Raw genomic sequence first — 26,036 nt, 5'->3', positions numbered from 1 at the left:
ACAGCACTCAGGGGGTGAAGTAGGAGGATTGCCGTGAGTTTGAGGCAAGTCTGGACTGTATAGTGAGTTACAGGCCAGTATAGCCAGAGTAAGACCCTGGTTTTTGTGGTTTTTTGTTATATCTCAATCTATATTCAAAATCTAGAACCTGAACCTTTGTAGGCAGAGACCTCTTGTTCATCTTCGGGCTGCCCAGACCTGAAACAATCATACAGAAACTATGTTAATTACAACAATGCTTGGCCTATTAGCTCAGGATTCTTATTAACTAACTCTTACATCTTAGATTAACCCATTACTATAATTTTGTATATTATCACAAGGCTTGTGGTTTACAAAGAGCATCTGTCTCCTTCGGCAAACTACATGGCATCTTTCTGATTCTGCTAACTCTCTCTCTCTCTCTCCATCTCTGTTTGGATTTCCTGCCTGACTATATTCTGCCCTATCATAGGCCCAGAGCAGCTTCTTTATTAACCAGTGGTAATAAAACATATTTACAGCATACAGAGGGGAATCCCATGTCACCTCCCATAAAAAAAGGTTTTACCTTTAACATAGTAAAATTACATATAACAAAACAATTATCAAGCAAGAATTATAGTTACAATATTTAGTCCATTTACATTTGGCAATTTAAGGAAAATACTCTATCATTTATCCTATTTTTGTGAATGTAAAGTTTTATATCTAACTTATCTTTTATAATTAAAACTATCATTCTTAAACTCCATGAAAGACTCCAGAAAGATATAATATTACCTAAGTAAACAGGAAGTACATTATAAGCAACTTTCAAAACTCTACAATTAACAGAGACATCTCACTGCCTGGACAGTTACCCAGGGTTCTTCTGTAACATTGTGGCATCTATATTGAGCCTACAGACCCATAGTAGAGACCCTGTTTTAAAAACAAAAACAAAACCACAAACAAAACTCCCAACTACACCTCAGCTGGAATTGCAGGGTTTGTTTGTTTGGTTGGTTGGTTGGTTGGTTTTTTTTTGAGACAGAGTTTCTCTGTGTAACAGTCCTGGTTGTCTTAGAACTCTCTTTGTGGGCCAGGCTGGCCATGAACTCACAGAGATCTGCTCGTGCTGGGATGAAAGGTGTGCACCACGCTGCCTGGCTTGGAATTGCAGTTTTGATTCAAGTACAAGGAGAACATCTTATTTCACATTGATAGTTCATTACTGATCTCTGTCTTGCAAATTATATGAAAATAATAAATATACACACATATACATATAGTTCTATACCGAACACTGGCTAGACAGCTACCAGCATCCCAATACAGTACATGGAATAAAAAACCCTCTCCCTTCCCCTAAACAAACAACAAAGCATGAATATAATCAGGATTTCAAGCAAAGTCTAATGTTATGTGACAGAATTAAAAAAAAAAAACATATTTTTCTTGTGGAAAAGTGATATTGGCTAGATATAAAAGATAGCTTTAAATATTTGAAAGGTTGGCATATGCAAGATGGATTTGGTTAGTTCTGCTTGATTTCAAATTGCAAAAGTAGACCTATGATTGAAAGTTAATGAAAACAGACTTTTCTTTAGATGGAAGAAATTATAATACACTTGTCCAACCATAGGTGTGCTAAATCAGCAGCTAGTTTGTTCCCCATCAATAGAGTTGATCATGGATGACCACCTACCAGGAATTCTACATAGGACATTTCTGCTAATGGTTGTATTCAGTTTGCTTCTTGGCTCTATAAACACCTAACCTACAAATTTGAGTTTTCCTATATTTTGCCAATACGAGCTAATCTAATAAGATTAAGCTTCTGTCTGTCCTTGCAGACTCTAGATCTTGCTTTGAGTTCTGCTTTATTTTTGTTCTGCTCAACTTCCCAATTGAGCTCTCTTCTTTTCTGCCTATCTTAAAGACTTCAGGGTACAATGCTAGGGACTATGGACTTGTTGTACAAGCTGATATAATAATGTAAGTCAAATGCCTGTAAGAGATCTCTTGGCATTTATTTCCTAGAGGGTCTGCTACTCTGATGGCCCCTGAATGAAAAATCAAGTAATTCTACTTTCTTATTTTACTGTTCTTTCAGCAAAAATCTGGAGTCAGAAGTAACTGAGACCATGCAAGGAGAAAAATCATTCAGTGGCGTCTAAAATTGTGCTAAAGGGATTTGCAGTTCTTTGGAGATATGTGCTGTCTGTCCTCTTTCTGGTTTTCGCTATGTGTTCTATGTGGCAGGCATTTTAGGAATTTCTTAGTTGTACTCACCGTGATCTCTGACCCCCATTTAGATTCCCCGCATGTACTTCCTGCTCGTCAGCCTCTCCTTTACTGACATGTGAGTTTCCCCCATTACAGTTCCCAAGATGATTTCTGGTCTTATAAAGGAAAGAAAGGTAACTTCCCTTCAAGGTTGCATCACCCAGATGCTCTTCATTACATCAGTGGAGGAACAGAGTTGATGCTGCTCATAGCTATGGCCTGTGACTGCTACATCGCCATCTGTAAGCCCCTCTATTATCAGACTATCACGAGCCCGAGGACATGCGTTTCACTCTTATCAGTGGCTTGGACCACTGGAATCATGTATTTAATGATCCAAATTGTATTTGTTGCAAACCTTCAGTTCTGTGGCCACAGTGAAGTAGACAGCGTTTACTGTGATCTTCCTTGGTTTATTAAGCTTGCCTGCACAGTCACATACAGGTTGGATCTCATGGTCACTGCTCCATGTCTCTAGGAACTTTTATCACTTTGATGATCTCCTATGTCTTTATGCTGGTCACTGTCTGGCAACATTCTTCTGGAAGCTCATCCAAGGCTCTCTCTACATTGTCAGCTCATGTCACAACGGTGGTATTGCTTTTTGGCCCATGTACCTTTTTGTATTTATGGCCTTTTCTCACAGTGCCTGTAGATAAATTCCCTGCCATTCTTGATGTAATAATTACCCCACTTCTGAACCCTGTAATATATACCTTTAGGAACAAAGAGATGAAGGCAGCAGTGAGAAGGATATACAAGAATCTGTTTTAAGAGTATGGTATCAGCAAAGACAATTGTCTCTAATGTTTCCTAAGTTACAGATAAGAATCTAAAGACATACAGCCCCACACAGGCTTTACTTACTAGTTAAATTGATAACACACAACATTTTCTTAATGTGTTTTCTATTCATAACCAAGTAAGATGTATTATTTTAATATAATGTGTTGCAATAAAATTTGTTAATATGAAACTCTTTCTATGTTTTTCTACACTCTCCTTGATAAAGAGGGCTCTGGACTGACCTATTACATAATACCATTCTGCACTCTGAGGAAGTATTTCCTTTCTTATATGTTGTTTTGGTTTTTGTAGATGGAGACTGCTCATTCATTTCCCAGCTGCCCAGACCCAAATAATAACACAGAAACTGTATTAATTACAACACTGTTTGGCCAATAGCTTATGCATATTTTTAGTTAACTCTTATATCTTAAATTAACCCATTTCAGGGCTGGAGAGATGGCTCAGCAGTTAAGAGCACTGCCTGCTCTTCCAAAGGTCCCGAGTTCTATTCCCAGCAACCACATGGTGGCTCACAACCATCTGTATTGAGTCCTGAGTCCTGGTACCCTCTTCTGGCCTCCAGGCATACATGCAGGCAGAGTACTGAGAATGCTGTATACATAATAAATAAATAAATAAATAAATCTTTAAATTAACCCATTTCTATTAATCTGTGAATTATCATGAGGTTGTGGCCTACCGGTAAGGTTCTGGCTGATGGTTGGTGTCTTTCTCCTTTGGCAGCTACGTGGTGTCTCCCTGATTCTGCCTACTTTCTCTCTATATCTCTGTTTGGATTTCCTGCCTGGCTTTACTCTCTTAAACCATTGGCCAATAAAAGCAACACATATACAGAAGGACATCTCATATGAGGTTTTATGATACACAATATGAAGAAATTTGCAATTTTTACACGTTTAAAAAAGTGTTTTTAAACAGAAGTAGAATTGCATCCCTTCCTCCCTCCTTTCCTTCCCTCTACCCCTTCTCAGGTAAACTTCCTTCAACTCTTCTCACGTCTCTAGCTGTTAGCTTCTGTTTCTTTATTATTGCTACATACACTTGTATATCTGTATATGCATAACTATATATACAATTGACTGAGTCCATTTTTATGATTTTTTAAAAAAATTTTGAGACTCTGGGTAAGACACTGTGAAATCAGTTGTGATAAATGAGAAAATGAATGAGCATAGCAGACATTAAAGCATCAGCACCTGCCACATTCCTCAGTGTGTATTGCCCTTGCATAAGAAAAAAGAAACAGTAATCTTTAAAAATTACCATTTTATATTTTTAAGATGGTCTTTTACATATCCCTGGCTGTTCTGGAGCTCACTATGTAGACTTGGCCATCCTCAAACTCACAGAGATCCATCTACCTCTCCCTCCTGAATGCTGGGCTTACAGGTATACACCATCACATCCAGTCCTTAAAATTGCTTTTGGTGTTAACCACAGTATCATCCTAAAATTGGATCGCTGAATTACAGGTTTTTATGTGTACTGGCCAGCGCTACAGCAAGTACTGATTAGGCCTTCAATTCACTTCACCCCCTTTAAAAACTGCGTTCCAGCAGCGTTGGGGGTTAGAACAACAGAGATCTGGTAAGGAACAAAGATGGTGCTGAGCTTACTTCTCCCATGTGCTCCCTAAGGCCCTGGCTGTAATTTCCCTGTCATGTCTAGGAGACACGATCTTCCTAGTCCTCTGGTTCTAGCAATCTTCCCACACTAGCCTCTATGATGTTCCCTGAGCCACAGGTCCACCAGTTTTGTTGTAGAGGTAGCCACGGGGGCCAGCCATTCAATTATTAGCTGCTCTCCACATTGTGACAGTTGTCCTTTTTAAACAATGGTCTCCATCTACAGGAAAGAGAAGCTTCTTTGATGAGGGGTGAGAGCTACACTTACCTGTGGTTATAAGGACAAGTTTTAGGGCACAGTTAGGAGTTATGCTGGCCTAGTAAAGAACTGTAGTGGGTTCTTCTCAAGATTCACGACCTCACTGGCCTTGCTCAGCTGGCTAGGATTACAGTATCTGGCATGAGGTTCCTCCTCCTGAACAGGCTTTAGGTACAATTAGACAGCTGTTGGTTGCTGCCAGAATATGAGAGCCACCGCTGCAATTTAGGGATGCCTTTACGTGCTGATCAGTGTTATGGTCAAAGGCATCATACCTGGTTAGGACTACTGTTCGTTTCCCTCCTTTGGCAGCTTGCCTAGCACCTTCCAGGACTGTGGAAGCCAGGGCACAGGAAGGAGGCTGTCAGGTTAGATCCAGCTCTAATCTGAGTCCTGTGTCAGAAATGTATGATGTCTCAATAGTAGAGACTTACCTGCAACCCCCAAGGGGCAAGCCAGGGCAATAGCAGTAGCATACCCAACTGTGCTTAAAAGATCCATGTTCCTCCTCCTCCTTCTTTCTGATTTTTTGAGACAGGGTTTTTCTGTGTAACAGTCCTGGCTGGCCTGGAACTTATTTTATAGACCAGATTGGCCTGGAGCTCACAGAGGTCCACTTGTCTCTGTCTCCCTGAGTGCTGGGATTAAAGGCGTGTGCCAGCTCCCCTGTTCCTTCTTACTATTAGACTGAACATTAGAAACTATTTTTCAAAATTTCCTGGAAGAAAAAGTAGAATATAATATGTATTTAATGTATTTTTTATCGACTAAATTTCTATTTCTATTTTTGCGAGCTAATCACTTTGATAATTTCTTCTAGCATGTTAAGTTTATCACTTTGGTATTTTCTTCTAGCATTTAAAACACACCATTGAAGAGCCACATGTGATCGCTCATGCCTATAATGTCAGCACTTGGGAGAGGGAGGCTTTAAGAAACTGTTGTGTGTCTAGGTCAGTGGTTCTCAACCTTCCTAATGCTGTGGTCTTTGATATAGTTCCTCTTGTTGTGATGACCCACAACCATAAAATTACTTTTGTTGCTTCTTCGTAACTGTAATTTTGATACTGTTATGAGTTTTAAAGCAAATATTTTTGGAGATAGAGGTTTGTGACCCACAGGTTGAGAACCACTGGTCTAGGTCAAAAGGGAGTTTTAGACATTTTAACCCCTCCTTCATGCAGGATGCTAGACTTTGTGCATGAAGAGGTTAAGTAGCTCAAATTAGTGAAAGGAATAGTAAAAGATCATGAATTGTGTCTCATGTATGCATGTCACTAAATGAAAATAGATTCTACACGAGAGATCATTGCTGGTGTCACTGCTAAAGTTTATGGCATTTCTTTCAGATACTTTTCCTTATTCACTTACTTTAAAAATTGATTGCAGGAATTGGGATTGGATTTAACAGTCAGGGGTGCAAAATAAGGCTGCTCATTTGATGTCTTCAAGTCTTTTATTAATTTTATTTTAAAACAAATTTATGTCATTTATTTGATATTATGTGAGTGTATGTAAATGTGCGGGTGCCGTGGTGGATATTGGTGGTCAGAAGAAAACTTTTGTGACCAGGTATCTCCTGCTACCATGTGGGACCCAGGGATTGAATTCAGGCAGGACCTCTGGTCTTCCAGTTTGGTGTCAAGTTCCCGAACATCTGGTCATCTCTCTGGCCTTTGAGTAATTGAAAAAAAAATCTGTGAAACATATATCACTTTTCTTAGACTACTTTTCAACAAGAGAGATGGAATAATTTTTTACAGTCTGTAAGCAATTAGGAATAACAATCATTTAAGTTCTAGTATCCTCTACTAAAGAAGTTCTTGGTAGAGAAGATTGGAAATATTTTGGAGGTAGCTGAGCTATAGAGCACTTGCTTATTGTGTATGAGGTCTGGCTTGATCTCCAGCACTGCAGAAGCAAAGGAAAACAAAACACAGCAATAGAAATCAGAGCAGAAGCATTCCTAGTTCCAAAGCCCCTGAAGAAATTGTCTTACTAGCCACCATGTGAGACACCAGAAAGACTCAGATGAGTTTTTAACTTGTAGAGCTAATGGCCTAAAGCTGGGCTGTGTAGGAACTGGTTTGAAGAAAGACACAAATCTGAGGCTAGAAGGGTAGGTTAAGCACTCACAGAAGGTGATGAGGTGGAAAACACAATGGGAAAACCAGGAGGGTAGGTTCATGTGTCACAATAAATAAAGCCAGGAGCATTTCCAGAAAGATAAAAATAATCGAATGGTTTGTTTCCAGTGGGAGAGGGTGGAGAAAGAAGTCCTAATTATCTCATTGTAATTGGTGCTGAGGAGCAGTGGTGAGGAAATGGATGGTATTGGTGAGGAAAATAGTTCATATGTTTAAAAAAATGTATCATTATGAATGGGATAGTAGCCAAAAAAAAGAAAAGTATAGTAGAAGTTTGATGTTATTAGGATTGCAACGTAATTAATACTATATAAAACCAGCAATTATTCAAAATAAAAACTCTTCTCTTGTTAATGATATAACTATAAAACTCAGCAACCCTAAATGTTTCTCCACCGAAGAATGGATAAAGAAAATTTGGTAATTTACACAATGGAGTACTACACAGCAGTCAAAAATGATGACATCTTGAAAATTTCAGGCAAATGAATGGATCTAGGAAAAAAACATATTGAGTGAGGTAACCCAGACCCAGGAAGACAAATATAATATGTATTCACACATAAGTGGCTTTTAGATATAAAGCAAAGAAAAACCAGTCTATAGTTCACAACCCCCAAAAAAACTAGACAATGAAGAGAACCATAATAGAGACATACAGGGATCTAAATAGGAAGGAGAAAAATACAAGATCTTCTGGATAAATTTGGAGTGTGGGAGTCATCAGAGAGGGTAGAAAGGGAGGGGGAAGGAGGGAGTGGGTAAAAATGTATAGCACAATAAAATAAATAAATAAAACACAGCCACCCAAGACACACCAGCAAAACACTCCAGAATGTAGTGGGAGTGACTGTGTACAGAAGACAAAAATAAATGACTTTATTTGAACATGTTTCCATTCTGCAGCAAATTTTCCTGTGTTGAATTTAGGAAACATGACTCTCTACTTCCCAACTTGCCACTCCTTAAATTCTTAGATGCCTTTGTTTGTATAACTCAATTAAGGCTGAGGTTATATCAATAAATAGTCACGGAGAGCTAGGCATGGAAAACGGGTCTACTCTCTGTGACTAAAATGGTTAGGTGATCCTTATATTGTTTATTTTTATTTCTTATTGTGTGTGTGTATGCACATATCTGTGTGTGCATGTGCACGCGTGCCTGTGTATGTCTGATATCAAGGTGAATACCTCCCTCTGCTGTTCTCCACTTAATTTTTTGGGAAAAGATGAGCTGTGAAATGCCTTCTGAAGGACTCTGTTTTTTAGGGTTGTCAATTCTTTCTATGAAACCCTGGCTCCGAAGATTCTGAAAATAACGAGGAGCAGTTAATTCATCCTTGGATAGTGATTGCCATCGTTACTACATTCTGTATGTTATTTTTTTATACAATGTTCAGTGACTGAATGCTGTTATGGTTCCTGGCTTAAAAAGATATCTGTCTGCTTCTGCTTCCCAAGTGCTGGGATTAAAGATGTACACCACCATGTCTGGTCTGAACTTGTACTGTCTATAGTGTAGATGGGCTGCAGACTCACAGCAATCCTCATGCCTCAGCCCCCACCCCAGTTTCCAAGATTACACACGTGGGCCACTATACTCTATGGATTTTCCTTTTAATACAATGTTCTGGTTGCAAATTATGTAATTATGCTAAAAAGAATTAGGAAAATATGAAGAAAATCTCAATAATATTTTTGCCAAAACTAGTAACAAAGAGGCATGCTTAAATTTAAATATAAGGATTAATAAATTATAAAGATGTCTATTTTATAAATACATTTCATAGCTCTAGCAAGATCTCAAAGTAAGGCTTTTTAATTTTTCTCTTGTGGTGTTAGGAACCAAATCCAGGACCTCCTACATGCTGGGAAAGTTATACCACTGAGATATGTCTCTCATTCCAAGAAAATAATTACATTTATTTATAGTTTAGTTTTATAAGAAAATTTTATTCATTATTCTATAGTATTTAAGCATAAAGCTGTCTTAATGTATGGCAAGGTTTAAAATACATTAATCAAGATATGAGTTAAAATAAATATACATCTATTTCATAACCTGAACATATTCAGTATGTACATTAGCTGTCTCTCCCACTCTGAAGTAGTCCTGATTGTAAAAAGCGCTTCCCTGCTGTCAGTGACTGCCCCCTAGTGGACATTTAGTAAGATCTCACGTAACTTCATGAAATCCCATAGGAGCAGGTCTAAACACACCTCAGGACACACACAGACTCCCACCAACAAACACTCCTCCACACCAGTGCTGATTGTGTCAAGGGATTTATTAGCCCTTGGGGGAAAAAAAGGAATCAACTCTCATTTTATAAGTAGTTTCCCTTCCAATTCTGAAACAAATTTTACCAAACAGCAAATAATGATTTAAAGGAGTCGTCAAAAATAACAGTTGAGTGTAGTAAATTTCTTGCTCACCACATATACCATTAGGCTAGGCTTTGAAATGAACTCATATTTTTTGTTGTGAGTTATTTTATTTTTTTAAAAAAGAAAACAAAATACCTTTTCTCATTTTACATACCAATCCCAGTTCCTACTCCCTCCCCTTCTCCCATTCCCTCTCCCTCCTTCCCCCTCCACTCCTCAGAGAGGGTAAGGCCCATTGCCTAGGAGAAGGTCCAAGGCCCTCCCTACTATATCTAGGCTGAGCAAGGTATCTATCCAAAGAGAATGGATTCCCCAAAAGCCAGTACAAGCAGTAGGGATAAATCCTGGTGCCACGGCCAGTGGCCTCGCAGTCTGCCCCACTCATACAACTGTCACCCACATTCAGAGGGTCTAGTTTGTTCCTGTGCTGATGAACTCATGTTTTATGATAATTTCTTCTATGTGACCCTCTTCCTCCTCCTCCTCCTCCTCCTCCTCCTCCTCCTCCTCCTCCTCCTCCTCCTCCTTCTTTTTCTTCTTCTTCTTTTGATTTTCGAGACAGGGTTTCTCCGTAGCTTTTTTGGTTCCTGTCCTGGAACTAGCTCTTGTAGACCAGGCTGGCCTTGACCTCACAGAGATCCAGCTGCCTCTGCCTCCCGAGTGCTGGGATTAAAGGCATGCGCCACCACCGCCCAGCTATGTGACCCTCTTCTAGTGGGATCTGTAGTTCAGTTTTTAAATGTATCACTTGCTCAACCTATACCAATGGTACTATTTTCTTCAAGCACTCCTGAAACCTTAGTGCATGACTAGAATAAATTTTGGTAAAAACAGGTTTTAGCTTTTGATCTTTCTGTGTCAGGAGCTTATTTTCGATGCTAACTAAGAAGATGCTAGAAGTTCAAAGTGGTAGCCCATCTTGACGTTTTCTTTCAGGTAGCAGTTCTTCCTGGTGTCAACCTCAAGTTATTGCATTTTCATCAGTGAGAGCATATAATCTAGGTGTTGAACCCCTGGCTCATCACGATGTATGATATTGCTAGGAATGGTGCACACATTGTACAAATCTTAGGGATGCCCCTGACATTTCATGGGACCTTTCCTGCAAACCTTTTATGACATTTTCCTGTAGTGCCTAAGATAGCCCCACACTCTCCCCATTGCCACTTTCATGTCTTTGTTCCTGAATGTATAGATGACTGGGTTCAAAAAGGGAGTGATAAACGCATCAAAAATAGCAAGATATTTATCCAGGTGTGAGGTTGGTGAAGGCCACGTATAGAAAAACATCAGTGGCCCAAAGAATAAGATGACCACAGTGACATTGGCTGAAAGAGTTGAGAGGGCCTTAGACAATCCGCCAGCAGAATGTTTCCAAACAGTGAACAGAATGAAAATGTAGGAAATCACCAGTAAGAGAAAGGAGCCCACAGAAATGAGGCCACTATTGACAGTTACCATGAGCTCAAGCTCTTGAGTGTTCATGCAGGCAAGTCGCAGGAGTCGGGGGAGGTCACAATAAAAACTGTCCAGTGTATCAGGACCACAGAAAGGCAAGCCTACCACAAACACCAATTGTACCACTGAGTGAGTGAGGCCAATGACCCAGGAAGTGACTAAAAAGAACAGACACACTCGTGGGCTCATGATGATCAGGTAGTGCAGAGGCTTACATATGGCCACATACCTGTCAAAAGCCATGGCTATGAGCAGCACCATCTCAGTGCCCCCAACTGCATGACTGAAGAAAATCTGAGTGATACAGCCCCAGAAGGAGATGGTTTTGTGGTTCTTGAAAATGTCACAGATCATCTTGGGAGCTGTAATTGAGCAGAATATCATGTCAATGACCGAGAGATTAGCCAAGAGAAAGTACAGGGGGGACTTTAGATGGGCATCCAAGGTTACAGTGAGCACAATGACAAGGTTGCCGAACATGCTCGCCAGGTAGAACAAGAAGGTGAAGACGAAAAGAAAAAGTTGAATCTCCCATACATTGGTCATCCCGAGGAACACAAACTCGGACACTACAGAGTGGTTCATCCCAAACATTGCTTCGGATGTCAGAGTCAGCATTCGTATTTCCTGAGGGAAAAACGAAAATGAGAACAGTTGACTTAGGCAAGAGTTAGTGTTTGAGAAAGAAAGCCTGTAGCGATGGAAGCAATTATTAAATTAAAATTATGCACAGCAAAATACTCTTTGTCACATGCATGCTTGCTTCCTCTTAGATGGGCCAGCTGATTTCCACATGGTGGCATAATTTTCAAAGCTATTGCTAGAGCGTCCCCACCTCTAGACCTGTTTCTTCTCTGTTGTTGCTTGATATTAAGTGAATATTTTCCATTTCCTCTTGTCCAGGATATTCTACCCGGATGACAAAAAGGCCATTTTTAGATCCCTTTGACCACAGTTTCTTATGAATTGAGATGATTTTGGCTATTCACATGAGCTATCTAACAATACGCATGCATGGTATACAGCTTTAAAAGTCCCTACACTTATTTTTTGTCACTCACACTTTAAACATTTGTCCTTTTTCTTCGACTTCCAAAATTTCTGTCATTGTATTATACATTACACAAAGTCCAAGTCTCAAACTGCAGGTAACCATGCTCTGATTTGTGAAATCATAGTCTGACAGAATCTTCACACACTCAATGATTTGTCCTGGCCAACTTGACCCAAGATAGAGTCATCTGAGAGGAGGAAACCTCAACTGAGAAAATACTTTCTTAAGACCAGGCAGTAGGCAAACCTTTAGGGCATTTTCTTGACTAGCGATTGATGAGGGAGGACCCAGTTCTGGGTGGGAGGTCCTGGGTTCTAACAGCAAGCAGGTTGAACATGCCATAAAGACTAAGCCTGTAAGCAGTACTCCTCCAGTGCTTCTGTATCAGCTCCTGCCTCCAGGTTCCTGCCTTGTTTGATTTCCTGTCCTGACATCCTTTGATGATAAATAATGACATGGGAAGTGTAAGCAAATAAATCCTTTCTTCCCCAACTTGCTTCCAGCCATGATGTTTCATTACAGTGGTAGTGACCCTAGCTGAGACAGCTCTGCTAGTGATAAGTTTATTTTGTCATTCATAATTGTATAACTGTCCATTTCTTGAACTGAAATGTAACTTCTCGCTGGAGGTGCTGCCCAGAGGTAGAGTACTTTCTTAGCATGTGCGAGGCCTACGTTTGATCACTGGAACATCAAATGAAACATAGTTTATCTGGTATGGAAATCAAGTTTTGTTCATATGTGTGGTTTCTGCCACCATCATGTCACTAACAGGGACACTCACCAGCCTGATGACAAGTGCTTCATGCTTGCTGAGTGAAGGAATAAATTCACGGGACTGCGGGCTGACATTAGAGTTGAGAGTCTATCACAAGCCAGTCGGCTTCAGACCAATAGTGTGTAAATAGCACGCCAACCAGAGGATCCCAAGATCCCAAGATCATTCCTGTACTTTTTTTTTAACTACATAGAGATATGTTGTATGGGAAAATTCTGTTGTAAAATAATAATGAAGCCTCAGTCACACTTAAAAAAGTCAATCAAAGGCATCTAATGTTTCAAAATGAAGGAAGTCATTTTGCTTTCTAACCAATATTCACTTTCAATAAAGTCTGTGGTCTAAAGGGTTGTGAGCCGAGATAAACCACCCTCTGTTGTAGATCTAATATAGATCTGCACACCCACTTGACTCCTCACAAAAATTCATAATTCTTCAAAATAGACTTGAATTGGGTAAAAGAATGGCAAATAAAACATTGGTAGGAAAGAGCCGGATTGTCTGTGTGTGCTTGGGGACAGGGTGATTTCTGAGTTATAAAGAGCATAGAAGCGACTAAGGCCAGCGGTCACATCACAGCATGGGAAGAAGAGGACAGTAGTTCTTTAGGGATCAGGAACAGGTGCTGCAGGTGGATGGTGAGATGATTTACACAGAAGCAGATATCACCAAACATCATGAAACTTTACACTGGAATCAGTTCCACAGTCTCTCAATAAATGTTCTTCACAATAAACAACTTTTCAGCTCTCTTTTTATTTACTAGGCTCTTCTGGGGACTGAACCCAGGTCCTTGTGCATGCTTTAAAAACAAGCGCTTTACCATTGAGCTATTTCCTCAGCCCCACAAGTAGCTTTTAAATTGGTTTCTGATCACTGTTGTAAGAAATGGTTACAAAATTTGGGCCTTAAAACAGCTGTCCTGAGCCAGATGGTGGTGGCACAGGCGTTTAATCCCAGCATTCAGGAGGCAGAGGTAGGCGGATCTCGGTAAGTTTGAGGCCAGCCTGGTCTATAAGAGATAGTTCCAGGACAGATAGGGTTGTTATAGAGAGAAGCCCTGTCTCAAAAAACCAAACCAAACCAAACCAAACCCAGCCATCCTGTTCTCGGTCCAGTGTCCCAATTCCCACACACTCACCTCTCTCCTTATCCTCACCTACCCCAACACACTTACAGTTTTACAAGCAGGAAAGCTGATGTGAATCTTTGAGTGTAAAATTAAAGTATCCCCAGAGACTTATTCTTTTGAAATTTCCAGAAAAGAATCTGTTTTCTTGTCAGTTCCAGCTTCTAAAGACTGCCTGCATTTCTTGGTTCAGGGTCTCACAATGCCAGCATCTACACTTAATCCTCTCACCTCCTTTCTTTCTGACTCGCCAGAGTTCTCTTAGAATTATCTCTGGAATTGTGTTGGACAGATCAATGATAACCTTAAATCTTAAAATTCCTGAACCAATTATATCCATAAAGTCGCCTTTGACGTAAGGTAATATTTACAGATCTGCGTTGAGGCCACATGCATCCTTGAAGAACATTATTCTGTATGCCACACTGTTTTATGGGATAATGACAATCTTCCAATAAAACAATGAGTTTGACACTATGGATTTTGGGTAGCTTGTGAGGATATTAAAAAGGATATTGGGGGGTGATGCCCTATGAGTATGCATCAATAGTTTCTGACTCTACTAATACATAAGATGGACAATGAGCGGCCATCAGTGATGAGCCAGTGGTAGTTAAGTCAATCAATGTGTTATCAGAGAAATTGTTATGGCAGGTATGTAAACAGCCTCTGAGTTTTTCTATGACTCTTTCTTGTTCATTAATTCAGCAAATATTTTGAATACCCAGAGTGCCAGATACCATTCCAGAGGTCTCAGGAATAACATTGGCATGAATTCTTGGCTTTGTGAAATCCATATTCAGCATAGAAAAATGCAGTTTTAAAGTTGTATCTTTCTTTATCAGAAGGGATAAGTACAGTGAAGGAGGAAACTCTAATTCATTACCTGGAACATCTCAAAACCTCTGCTTACACCAGAAAGCTCTTCTAGCTGGTCTGACTTTTTATCTGAATTCTTATGTGTATAGTTCCTATTACCTTTTTTTTAACTTTTCAAGGTCTTTAATTAGTAACAGTGAATTGATCTCCCTCTTATATTTCTAAAACTTAGGGTCAGATTTCTTATTCTGTAACAAACCTTTTGTTAATGACTGAAAATCAACCTAGAAGCAACACTAGGGAGATTTGTTTGGTTGTCTACTCACTCATTCGACAAACGTGCATATGGAATCTAGAAAGTCTCTAGTAATATAGTAATATAGTAAATTTGGAGATAACAGAATGGTGCAAAAACGTAGTTATCATGTGGAATAATTTGATGTTATAGGAAATTGAAGGCACACAAAATGGCTATGAAAACAATTTTAAGAGCTTTATAAAACCATTTCATTCTGTTAATTTGAGTTGTCTCTTTCTCTTTAGGTGGGATAAGGGTTTCGAGATCTTGTTTAAGAACCAGCTCTTAGATTCTTTGATTCTCTGAGCTGTTTCCATCTAGTGCAGCTTGTATCCCTTTCTGCTTTTTTTTTCCATCAAAGAAACTTCTCTTTGGAACAGATCGAGACCATTACTAATCAAAATGCAGAACTGCAGAGTTTAGTCATTACTGACACAACCCAAGTCCCACACCCGAGGCTCAGGATTGTCGTGAAAGAGAGGGAAGAAAAATTGTCTCAGCCAGAGGAAGAGAGAGTCTGTTGTGAGACCGTGTCTCCTAGAAATGTCAGGAGCTACCTCCAGGAACTCTCATCAGTGTGGCTGCCTAACATGAACCGAACAAGGATGACACCACTAGATTTGCTAATGTGAAAAGGGAAAGTTCCTGCTGCCTCAACCATACACCAAGCACTGTATACAACTGAGGAATGCTGAGGGCAGGAGAAAGTCTTTCTCAACAAAGACCACACCAACTGGATACCAAATAGCCCTGAAAACACAACATGAAGTAACATTGTACGGACTGTACAGGTTGTATTTATGTATTTAGGAATATATTTATTAAATAAAAAGAGGCCATAAATTTGAAAGAGAGCAGGTTGTTGTTGTTGTTGTTGGTACATATGAGGGTTTGGAGGGAAGAAATGGAACATAGAAAAGATGCAAATATATTATAATCTCAAAAATAAAAAAATAAATGAACTAATTTATGATTTCTATTCAAACTTCCATGCGATGTGCTATAAACTAATCAAAACTTCCCTAAAATGGGAAGTTTAAAGCCCCCCCCCGTAATTCCTTGTGATTACTAAGAAAAATACTCTTTTCCTTAAAAAAATTAGGCTTGTATGAATAAGCACAGTGAGAATATACTGTGAAGTGGGAACATGCGTGATTTTTTTTTCAAATCGAAATTTGGATCGCAAGAAACAAAAAGAGCTGGAAGTAGCGATGAACTCTCAGGAGGCTTGCTACGAGTCTGAGTCCAGATTATTCTCCATAGTGAGTTACAGCTAGCTGGGCTGAATAGAGAGAACATTTGAGAAAAAGGACAAATCATCAAGCTGAAAAAATGATACTCAACTGTTCATGGATTTATAAGGACAAGGTGAAAATTAGGATATTTAAGGGTTCATTTAAGACAAAAATATGATATTCCATATTCAATTTGTGTAAAGATAAAGACTAGGTAACGGGCAACTTGGATATTTTAGGGTAATTAAATATACTTTTAAAACGAGAAAAGAACTGGATGGGAAAATTTGAAGAAGAAAGAGAAGGGGAAATTAGATTTTTGAATGTGGCAGGTGATGAAGTTGGTCAGTGGGGCTGAACATTATGATAAAGAGGAAACAGCAGCACCCCCAAATAATTCCTTGCCAGCACTCACCAGCAGAGCTGTGCTATTTTAGGCAAACACATTGTAGTCCCCGGTCTTGCATACACTGCTGAGAGAAGGGAACTCTATCCAATTATTATAGATGAGTTTCCATGAGGCTTTCTTGACATATCCTGAGATTTTATTCATGCAAAGATAAAGGTTTTGTGGATGAATAATATAATTTCTTTATCCTGAGTCATTATCCAAGGAGGATTAGCTTGGCTCTGTGACTGCGGGAGACAGGATAAGAGGAGAAAATCTGGGTGGGAGGGAGACAATCTGCAGGAATGGCCACCAGATAGAAGAAACGGAGAAGTAGGTCCAACACACATTTCCCCTCTTTATAATTCCCTAAAAGCCAAAGAAGATAAAATACCATGAATAGTAAATATTAGGGAATCTATTAACTTACTCAGTTTTGCCTTCAAATCTTCAGATTTCCTGAGTAGCACACTTCCATCTCTGAGAGTTGGTCACTCAAAGTCTTCCGCAGGGAGACCCTTGGCTCTGAGGGCTGCATCACGTTTATACCCTCCTGGACCGAGTGTGTCCTCTTCTGTGACTATTTCCTGTCAGGGTTTTTCTGCCTTGTGGTGACTAGTTCTGTCTTCATTTATATGGAACTGAACAACACTTTAGAACAGATTAATAATAACTTGATATTAAGAAAAATTGAAAAAATGTGATGCTCATTATCAAGAGATGAAATTGCTGAACCAGAAGTCTGAAATATCTTCTGAGACGGTTCCTTTTATTTTTCTATCTGGGACATAATGCTTTCTGCAGTTTATAAGGCTTGAAGATTAGTTTATTTCCTGTTTTGTTTTTGTTATTTTTATTAATATAGTAATTCTGAATTTCTTCTTTGCATTAAGGAAATTTTTTCCTCTTAATAAAGTCAATGCATACTCAGTTCTCCGGCTGAGCGTATGAAGAGTATGCTCACTTCTGCTGTGAACTTGAAGAACTTGCCTCTGAGTCTTCCAGTGGTTAATATCCTTGAAGTTGGTAAAAACAAATAAAATCTCTTCTCTGTATCTTTAACCTCATGAATGCGGTTCTTCACCCTTTAGTGTTAATCCTCTTGGTTCCTTTGGCTTTTCCTCATAGGTCCATTTTCTGTCCCCCTTTCTTTGTTGCTGTTGTCTAATGACCCCAGTTTTCCTTGTGTTAGCCCAGAAAAGTTATGATAAATGTTTTAAAAATAAAAATGACTAAGAGATTGATAAGTTGGTAATTAAACATTGCATGTTTACTTTTCTAGTTCTTTTTCTTTCTTCCATCATGCAAGTTCAGCTGCAGCTACATAACTTTGGCTTGGGGTGAATTAGCATCTTTGACAGTTTCTGTCTACACGCATTTTCAATCACTGTATCACTGCATTTCTTACAGGACACTGGCTTTATCTTTACTCTTTTAAGCTGCACTTGTCACGTATGAATTTTCTCTCCATGTCTTAGCTCCTCTTTAAAGAAAACAACAAGCTTGTTTAAAAGAAGATAAGAATCCTTGTCTTCATTTTCAGAGATAATTATTTCCCTAAAGAGCCACAGGTGCAGTTATGAGCCTGCATCCTAGTCCAGTCCTGAACTGAACCAGGGTAAGGACCACACTGCAGCGCACTTTAAATGAAGTTTTTTTCTCTTGGGGATATCTGTGCAGATTCCTTATTATCTCTATCCTCACAAAGATTCACAGTTTCTCTTCTGCTCTGATCACCGTTCCACCTACCACCCATTTCTTCCTGTTCAAATTAGGATTAGCCAAATCCTAATTAATGATGGCAGAAAATAAACTGGTACCCAAGTCTTCCTTGCTGCTGAAGCTTATTTAGCATAATGTCTTCCTGTTGTAAGCTTCACCCTCCTTTGTGGCTATTCGCAGGCTATTACTTCAAGCACAGAGGTATACAAAATGTTTTTATAAAAAGAAAACTCAGATACTTCACTGTAGGGAAGATAGTGACCAAATCAAGCTATAATGATGAGGTTCTGCAAAACTAGTCAATTTGCCAAGGAAATTGTCTTCTACAGTGTATTCATTGTGGACAAGACAACAAGGGCAAAGTTGATAATGGGTCACAGGAGCGCAAGATGACTCCAGGATTTGAAGAGAATCAACTTCTCTCGTTTGTCACTTCAGAGCCTATTATGATGAATTCAAATATTTCTAGGTACCTTGTAATATTCAGTTCCCAAGAAATTCCTAGAAATGATGTCAACATCTTTGAAAACAGAATTTTCTTTATATATTCATGAACTACGCAAGTTAAATCACTACAAGACTATTTTAAATTATCTTAAAATGACTTTTATAAATTATGAGTTTAATGCATTGTGGTAAGTGTATTAGTACAGGCTTTGTCTAACTCAATTTGTGTCTCGAAGAGTAACTTTGTTCTGCTATTAGGGGTATCCAGATCATATTTGTTACATTTAACAAATGGATTTAATTGTTTGAATGCCTTCAATGTTCCTCACTGTAACTTCTGTTTGGAGGCAGAAATATGACTCTAGGGAACATATTTATAATGGTGTTTAAAAAACTATGATGTTTACAAACTGCATCAACCAGCAGCATGACACAATAGCCCTAAGGATGTAGAAGTAGCAGCACACATGCCGTAGGTGGTAACCAAAAGATCTCTGGTTGGACATAAGACCTGCTCAACAAGAGGGAAATCATGTCTGATTTTGGAAACCTAGCAACTACTGAGAGCTACTGAACTCATGGTTATTAGACGAGAATCTATAGCCAATATTTTACCAAATCAGCATAATCCCTAACAACACTTTATAAACATCTATCCTTATATTCATAGATAAGTGTAATCTTTATTCTTTATCAACGAATCATTTTCTTTTTTGCAACAGTGGGAGGCTACTGCGGAAAACCACAATCAATCAAAATAAAGCGTTGTGGAGCTCAGACCCAGGAGCTACATCCGCAAAACACTCATGCACTAAAGGCTCAGGGAACATTGTGGAAGAAGGGGGTGGAGATACAGTAAGAGCCAGATCAGAGTGTTTTCTCTAAGATTGTGTCTCTTAGTAATGTCAGAAGATACACCCATAAAGTCTCAGCAACACGGCTTCCCAAACATGAGCTGAACAAAGACAACACCAATAGACATGCCAATGTAGACTGTGAAAGCCCATTGGCCTCAACCCTATATAAAGATCTACAGGCAATGAAGGAATGCTGAGAGCAGGAGAAGAGCACAGCAATTGGTTATGCAACACACATTGTCAGCCCTGAAAACATACAAGGAACATTATATAGACTGAGCAGGTGATATTTTAGGATAATATATGTATACACACATTTATGTGCATGTGATAACAATTGATAAATAAAGGACATGAATTTGAAGGGGAGTAGGGAGGGATATATGGGAGAGAGGAAAGAGGAGGGAGAGATATTAAAATTGGAGTATCTCAAAAAAAAAGTAAAAAAATCAGGATGCTCTCTCAAAAATGAAAAACTATAAAAACAGGATGCTCTATTGATTGTGTGTTATAATGGAGCATGCATTATTGATTGTAAAATACTAAAAGAGGAACATGACTATTTCTGTCTATTTTGACAGATAATTATTTTACATTATTATATGTAGAATGTAATGCCTTCACATATTTTGTACTGTGTAATGACCCATGTAGCAATCTATCATTTCAATCATTTATTTTGGTCGTGAACTATCCAGCAAATCACATTTCTTATTCTTGCATGCTATGAGCATGATTTGTAAAGAAGTCCTCTTCTTTTAATCACATATTATCTTTAATTTGTCTACCATTATTTTTTTCCATAAATTATAAGCTGATTGGCCCATTAGCTCTAGCTTGTCTATCATTCTTAAGCCCTTCTCAGTTGAACTTGCTGGTGTTTTAAAATATGTGCTACTATTTTGTGTTATAATGACACATGAGTATTGTTTTGTACAGATACATATATGAAATGTTATCCCTCTTACCTTAATCATTTCCCCCACTTTCCCTATGTTACTAGGTATCAATTTGGTATACTTTGTTTATATAAACACTGGTAGCCTTCCACCATAGGTGCACATTACTTCCTGTCCTTCAGATTACCCAGATTATCTCCAATTTGCTTTTTGTTGTTGTTGAGAATTTCCTACATGCATGTCAAGTCTTTTGATTAAATCTATCCCTCTTGCTCATCTCCAATTTCTTACCCTATTTATTCCTTTAGAGCCACTATAAACATGCAAATAATAATACAAACACCAGGAAACTTCCTGACACTCCAGTGCAAACATTCAGGGTAGCTCAGCTTTTAACAATAGGTTCTCTCTCAATATGACTCCTGGCCACTGCCTTACAAGTCCCAGAGCATAACAAAGTAGAATTTCTCTCCACTCTGACTCATCCATTCAGGAACATTGTCCACCCAAACCCTTAACTGGACTTAAGAGTTGTTAGGAGTGAGATGGCACTGCCCATTTCTCATTAACATCCTCTTGAAAGCAGATTTTTGACATTCTGGGGAGTTCCATGGATGAACATACACACAGATACACACACACACGTGCATGAACTCACATACACACCACACAAGCAAATGCTCAGACACACAGGCAAAAATCGATGCACATCCCTTATATGCATGCACACATACATTTGCAAACACATGCATACCACACATGCATGAACACACACAAACAAGCACATAGCCTCACATACCACACACATGCACACACTCACATACACACACATATAAGCTAATGCATATTTATGTGCACACATGTACATACAGGCATACACAAAATGCTCACACACTTGTGGTATATTGGTTTATGTGTATATAAAGAACTCTATCACCTGAAAATGAGAGAAAACACATGATATTAATATTTGTCTTTTGCCCTTCTGTGTCTGACATTTCTCTTTAATATGATTATGCCTAGTTGCATCCATTTCCCAGTAAATTACATAATTTAACTTTTCTTTTGTTCACTAAAAATTTTTGATTTCAATTCTTCCCAAAGGAATACAGATTTAAACAAAATACATTCATCCCATAAATACTTTAGCAGCAAAACCTTCCCAGCAGAGTCCTTCCTTTACTCGAGCCAAAGCTGTACCCTTGAGCAGGAAGGGATGTTCCATCAACCCTGTCAACTTCAGGATGTTTCTGCTTCTAGCCAAAAGCGGCTATGCCTGCTTGTAGGAATCTGAAAACAGACCCATATGGTGACTAATATCCTTCTCTATCTTCCAAATCCTTTGGTAGCCTCTACGCTTAGCTGATGAGGACCTTTAGCAAGAAAGACAACTGGGAAGGCTGAACTGTGAAACCCGCCAATGGATTTGGAAGTGCATGTTGCTTTCAGCCAGCAATATTTTAATGGTGTTCATAAAGTAAACCTACATAAGAGGTCATTTCCCTACTTCCTCCTGTAGTCTTGTCAGGCGAGTGCAGCAGGCATTATTTGGACCCTGTTAATTCCAGGTGCTCTCTGAATGACAGAAGACTTTCCTGAAGTCAGAGACATGGCTAGACCATAAAGACGTGCATGTACACATAACCAGAAGGCTAATCTTGGCTTCCATTGAAGTCTTAGTTTTCTGGGCCTTTTCCTCTACCAGTCACTGTCCTCTGACCCTTGACTGCTTCTCCACCTGCTCCCTCGACACCTGCTGAGATGGAGAAGCAGGATCTCAACTCTCAAGTGGCCAGAAGGCAGGCAGGAGTATATATATATATATAATTATAATATATATATATATAATTACAGTCACCAAACACTTGCACTGCTGTGCTGCAATTCTGTCTGTGATATGCATACCTTACAATAGTATATAATATGTGGTCAACAGTGAGGATGACTGGGGTCAAGTCACCTTGACTGGAGGGAAAAGAACGGAACAATGTGAGATAAATCTGATTGGTATGGACAGAAGGGCATTGTGATTCAAGCTAAATGCACCTCCCAAATTGCTATGCAAATAAAGAGCAGATACCAAAAGCTGACTCTTTCCTTGCCACCCATTGCTTAAAAATAGGACAGACACATGCCTTGTCTCCCAGTCCATCCTAAAGAATCCCTTTGGATATTCTCCACTGAGTGCTTTAGTTACCCCCACTCAGTCCACTTTTGGCAGTGGGTTGGAAGGATCAGAAAGCATTCCACATTAGAAACCACTGCAGTGTGTTGGTTTTGTGTTTTCCTGATGCATGGTCCACCCAGAGCAGGTTTCCTTCTATTTATGTGAGGAGAGAGGCTCGTCTGCTGAGTAAATAGCACTGCTCTGTTCACATGGAGTCTGTGAGATCATCTTCAGAATCCTCCTCCTCCTCCTGTGCTGAGGAACTCAGGTGGGCCCTTGGCAGGTCTTCAGGTGGTGAGTGACATGGTACTTGGTTAGATAGCCCTGTGGACATTTCTCACAGGCACAGCCTCGTTTTCCTTCGTGAGAATTAAGATGCTTCTTCAAGGGGTTTGTTCTTAAGAACAGTTTATCACACTTCGGACACTTGATCTGGGATTCTTGTGTGTGGTTGGGCAAACACTGCTTGAGGTCCTGCCTCCGCACAAACAGCTTGTCACAGTAATCACACTTGAGATTCTTTTCACCCGTGTGCATGACCATGTGTAACTCTAGGTGAGCCTTCTGGGTCAAGGACTTGTCACACAAAGTACACCCGTAATCCTTATGACCTGTATGTGTTTTGAGGTGTGTCCATGGGTTGCTTGGATCCCTAAAAGCCTTGCTACAAAAATCACACATATGACTCATAAACTGAACGTGGAGTTTGGAAGGAGAGCTAAAAGCCTGGGGGCACATGGAACACTTCTACTTCCTTTCCTTGCTGTGGCTTGGCCCGTGGTTGCTGCTGTGGCCCTGCCAGGGAGATGGCTATGGATGTGACTGGTCAGATGAGCTTTGAACTCTGAATAGGAATTGCACTCCTTGCCACAGTTATAGAGGTGCACATCTGGGTGTTCAGGAACACCAATCTGTTGAGCACAATCCCGGCTGTAATAGAAAAGCAGTTCATTTTCAGGAGGGATGTCTTGTGAGGCAAAGAAATAGATTTTTCCATCATAGGGATAAGCCACCAAATTCTGTTCTTCATGGTTCCTGGCTTTGCCCACAAACACCATCCAGTTACACTCATTTTCATCAGTTGTAATGATGCAGAATTCTAGGACACCATTGTGGTATGTCTTCCAGACATGGTACTGCCTTGTCTGGCCACTCTGCTGTTTCCATGGAGTGACTCTGATGACCAATTAGAATCCCGAAGCAAGTTCTCACAGGAATGATTTCTGCAGTCCATATACCTACTTCTGTCCCACAGTGGATGTGCGTAGAACAAGTTACTTTGGGAGTGACAGCCTTGCTCTGCTTTCTATTGGTGTGTCAGGAACAAAATTCTCTGGTCCGGTGATCAGGGCAGTCTGAAGGGTAGGCTCAGTCACAGAGAGTGCACCAAACTGTAAACAAGGTTGCCATGTTTTCTTTATTTGAATTGGATTCTTCCATTTGCAGCGAAGGTGGCCCAAAAGCCAAGCTGTCTGAGTATTCATCTACATGACCTGTCCCCACAGCAAGGTCCTGCATGATGGAAGAGACAGTCACAGGCTCTAGGCTAACACCAACTTCACGGAGAGAAACAGATCCTAGGTTGTGTCCATGTTTACAGAGTTGGTGCTGGTGACTCATGGTGTGGATAGAGTCACTGAGAGCACTGTCAGACATCCCATTGCTCTGATTTACAATGTGGTCGGTTTCCATGACCACAGGAAGCTCCAGACCACTCCCATGGATGGGTATCACAATCCTACAGTGTCCTACAGTGTCTGCTGTCAGGTTGTTGCTTACAGAATCCACAGAGAGAGGTTCATGACTTCTGGAGCCATTGGGGATTTGTGAATGATCTCCTGCAACACCATCCACTGTAAGCTCCTCTGCCATTCCATCTGTCGAGACTGGGCTGCTAACCCTAGAAACTTCTTCATAGCGATTGTTGTTTCCAGTGTCATGTCATGGCCATCATTAGGATGAAGCCTTTGGGCACCATGTACGTTCACAGAGCGAGAGTCTATTGAAACAGCACCTAATTCTCATCTAACATTTCCATTGACCTGATGTCCGGGATCTAGTGCTGAAGGGCTGTTGGTGATAGACAACGCTGTATTACCATCAGCATTTATAGAGTTGGGGTGGATGTACTGAGGAGATGGTCTGTCAGCCATGTAAGATAAAATGCCAGGTAGAATAGTTCTGAAGTAACTGCTCCGTAGGTGAGAGTAAGGCTGTGGAGGTAGGGTATAGTTTCTTTCAGGTAACCCACACATCACCCCTCGATCTCCAATGCCCAAGCCCACGGGGATTATCAGAGACAAGGCAGAAGGCAGAGAGCTCAGGGAGGGACCCAGGTTTGGAATTGCCACTGGGAGACCTGGAGCAGGGATGGCGACAGTGAGAGGGAGAGGCAGTCAAATCCCGGTGACTTCCTGAGACTGGTAGGGCATTGCTCACAGAGGATGAAGACAGTTGTTCCATCCCCACTGGGCTCAAATTCACGTCATTCATCCTGCGTGGGCAGTGCAGGTGCCGGGAGTCCGACTGGAGAGCGCCGGGGCCAGTGTCACATGCTATCACATCCCGCTGGTGGCCGCACCTCCGCGGACTGCCCGACGTCCCGAAGGCTGGTGGCAGTGCTCCCAGCCGAGGGCCGGGCATGCGGGCCGGGCCCTGGCTGTTTCTCCGGAATCGCTGGCAGCCTGACTGGCCGCCCTGAGGCCCGCGCTGGGGAGCATCTGCTGGAAAGCGCCCGGCTCTTCATCCGTCTGGAGCTCAGCCCAGAAGCCTTTGCTTGCTCGGGACCCGCCAATTTAACTTTTCGTTATAGCTCAATAAATCTTCACTCTGAATATATACAACAAATTTTATTTTAAAATCCATTTATCTGTTGGCAGACTCCAAGGGTTGAATTATGTAACTCCGAAATTCTGTAATTCTCTCATTACCACCATCTTCCTCATATAGACAATTTCTTACACTATATCACTATATCACAAACTGTGATTGTATTCACCCCTTGTTACCTCCATAGTTCTCACACACTTTCCTCTCCTGTTAGTTTCTTTCCTTCCAACCCGGCTCTCTTGTATTTTGTGACAGGAATTTGAGTAGAGAATAATATGCAAAACTAAAATTAAAAAAATACAGCAAAGTAACAATACTACTAAATGTACAGTAAATAGCAATAAAAAGGGATTCACTAAGACAAAAACAGAAACATAAAAATGATAAGAAAGAAGCCAGTAGCGAGGCATGGCTTTAATCCCAGAACTCAGGAGGCAAAGGCAGGAGATTCTCTGTGAGTTAGAGGCAAGGCAGGTCT

The 26,036-nt window shown here is 40.2% G+C and overlaps 1 protein-coding gene and 1 pseudogene across 1 annotated transcript; both read right to left on the bottom strand.

Annotated features, from left to right (window-relative positions):
* Positions 1–10,591: 10,591 nt before the first annotated feature.
* LOC142844847 (olfactory receptor 4F15-like) lies at positions 10,592–11,554 on the bottom strand. The gene has a single exon (XM_075963647.1). The coding sequence runs from the start codon at positions 11,552–11,554 to the stop codon at positions 10,592–10,594; it is 963 nt and encodes a 320-aa protein (XP_075819762.1).
* An 11,328-nt stretch (positions 11,555–22,882) lies between these two features.
* On the bottom strand, positions 22,883–25,222 carry LOC142844846 (PR domain zinc finger protein 4 pseudogene; annotated as a pseudogene).
* Between the last annotated feature and the right edge of the window lie 814 nt (positions 25,223–26,036).

This window comes from Microtus pennsylvanicus, chromosome 2, assembly GCF_037038515.1.
Source record: "Microtus pennsylvanicus isolate mMicPen1 chromosome 2, mMicPen1.hap1, whole genome shotgun sequence".
Classification (NCBI taxonomy): domain Eukaryota; kingdom Metazoa; phylum Chordata; class Mammalia; order Rodentia; family Cricetidae; genus Microtus; species Microtus pennsylvanicus.
Note: the sequence above shows the minus strand (reverse complement) of the source record. Positions and strands in the feature narration are given on the sequence as shown.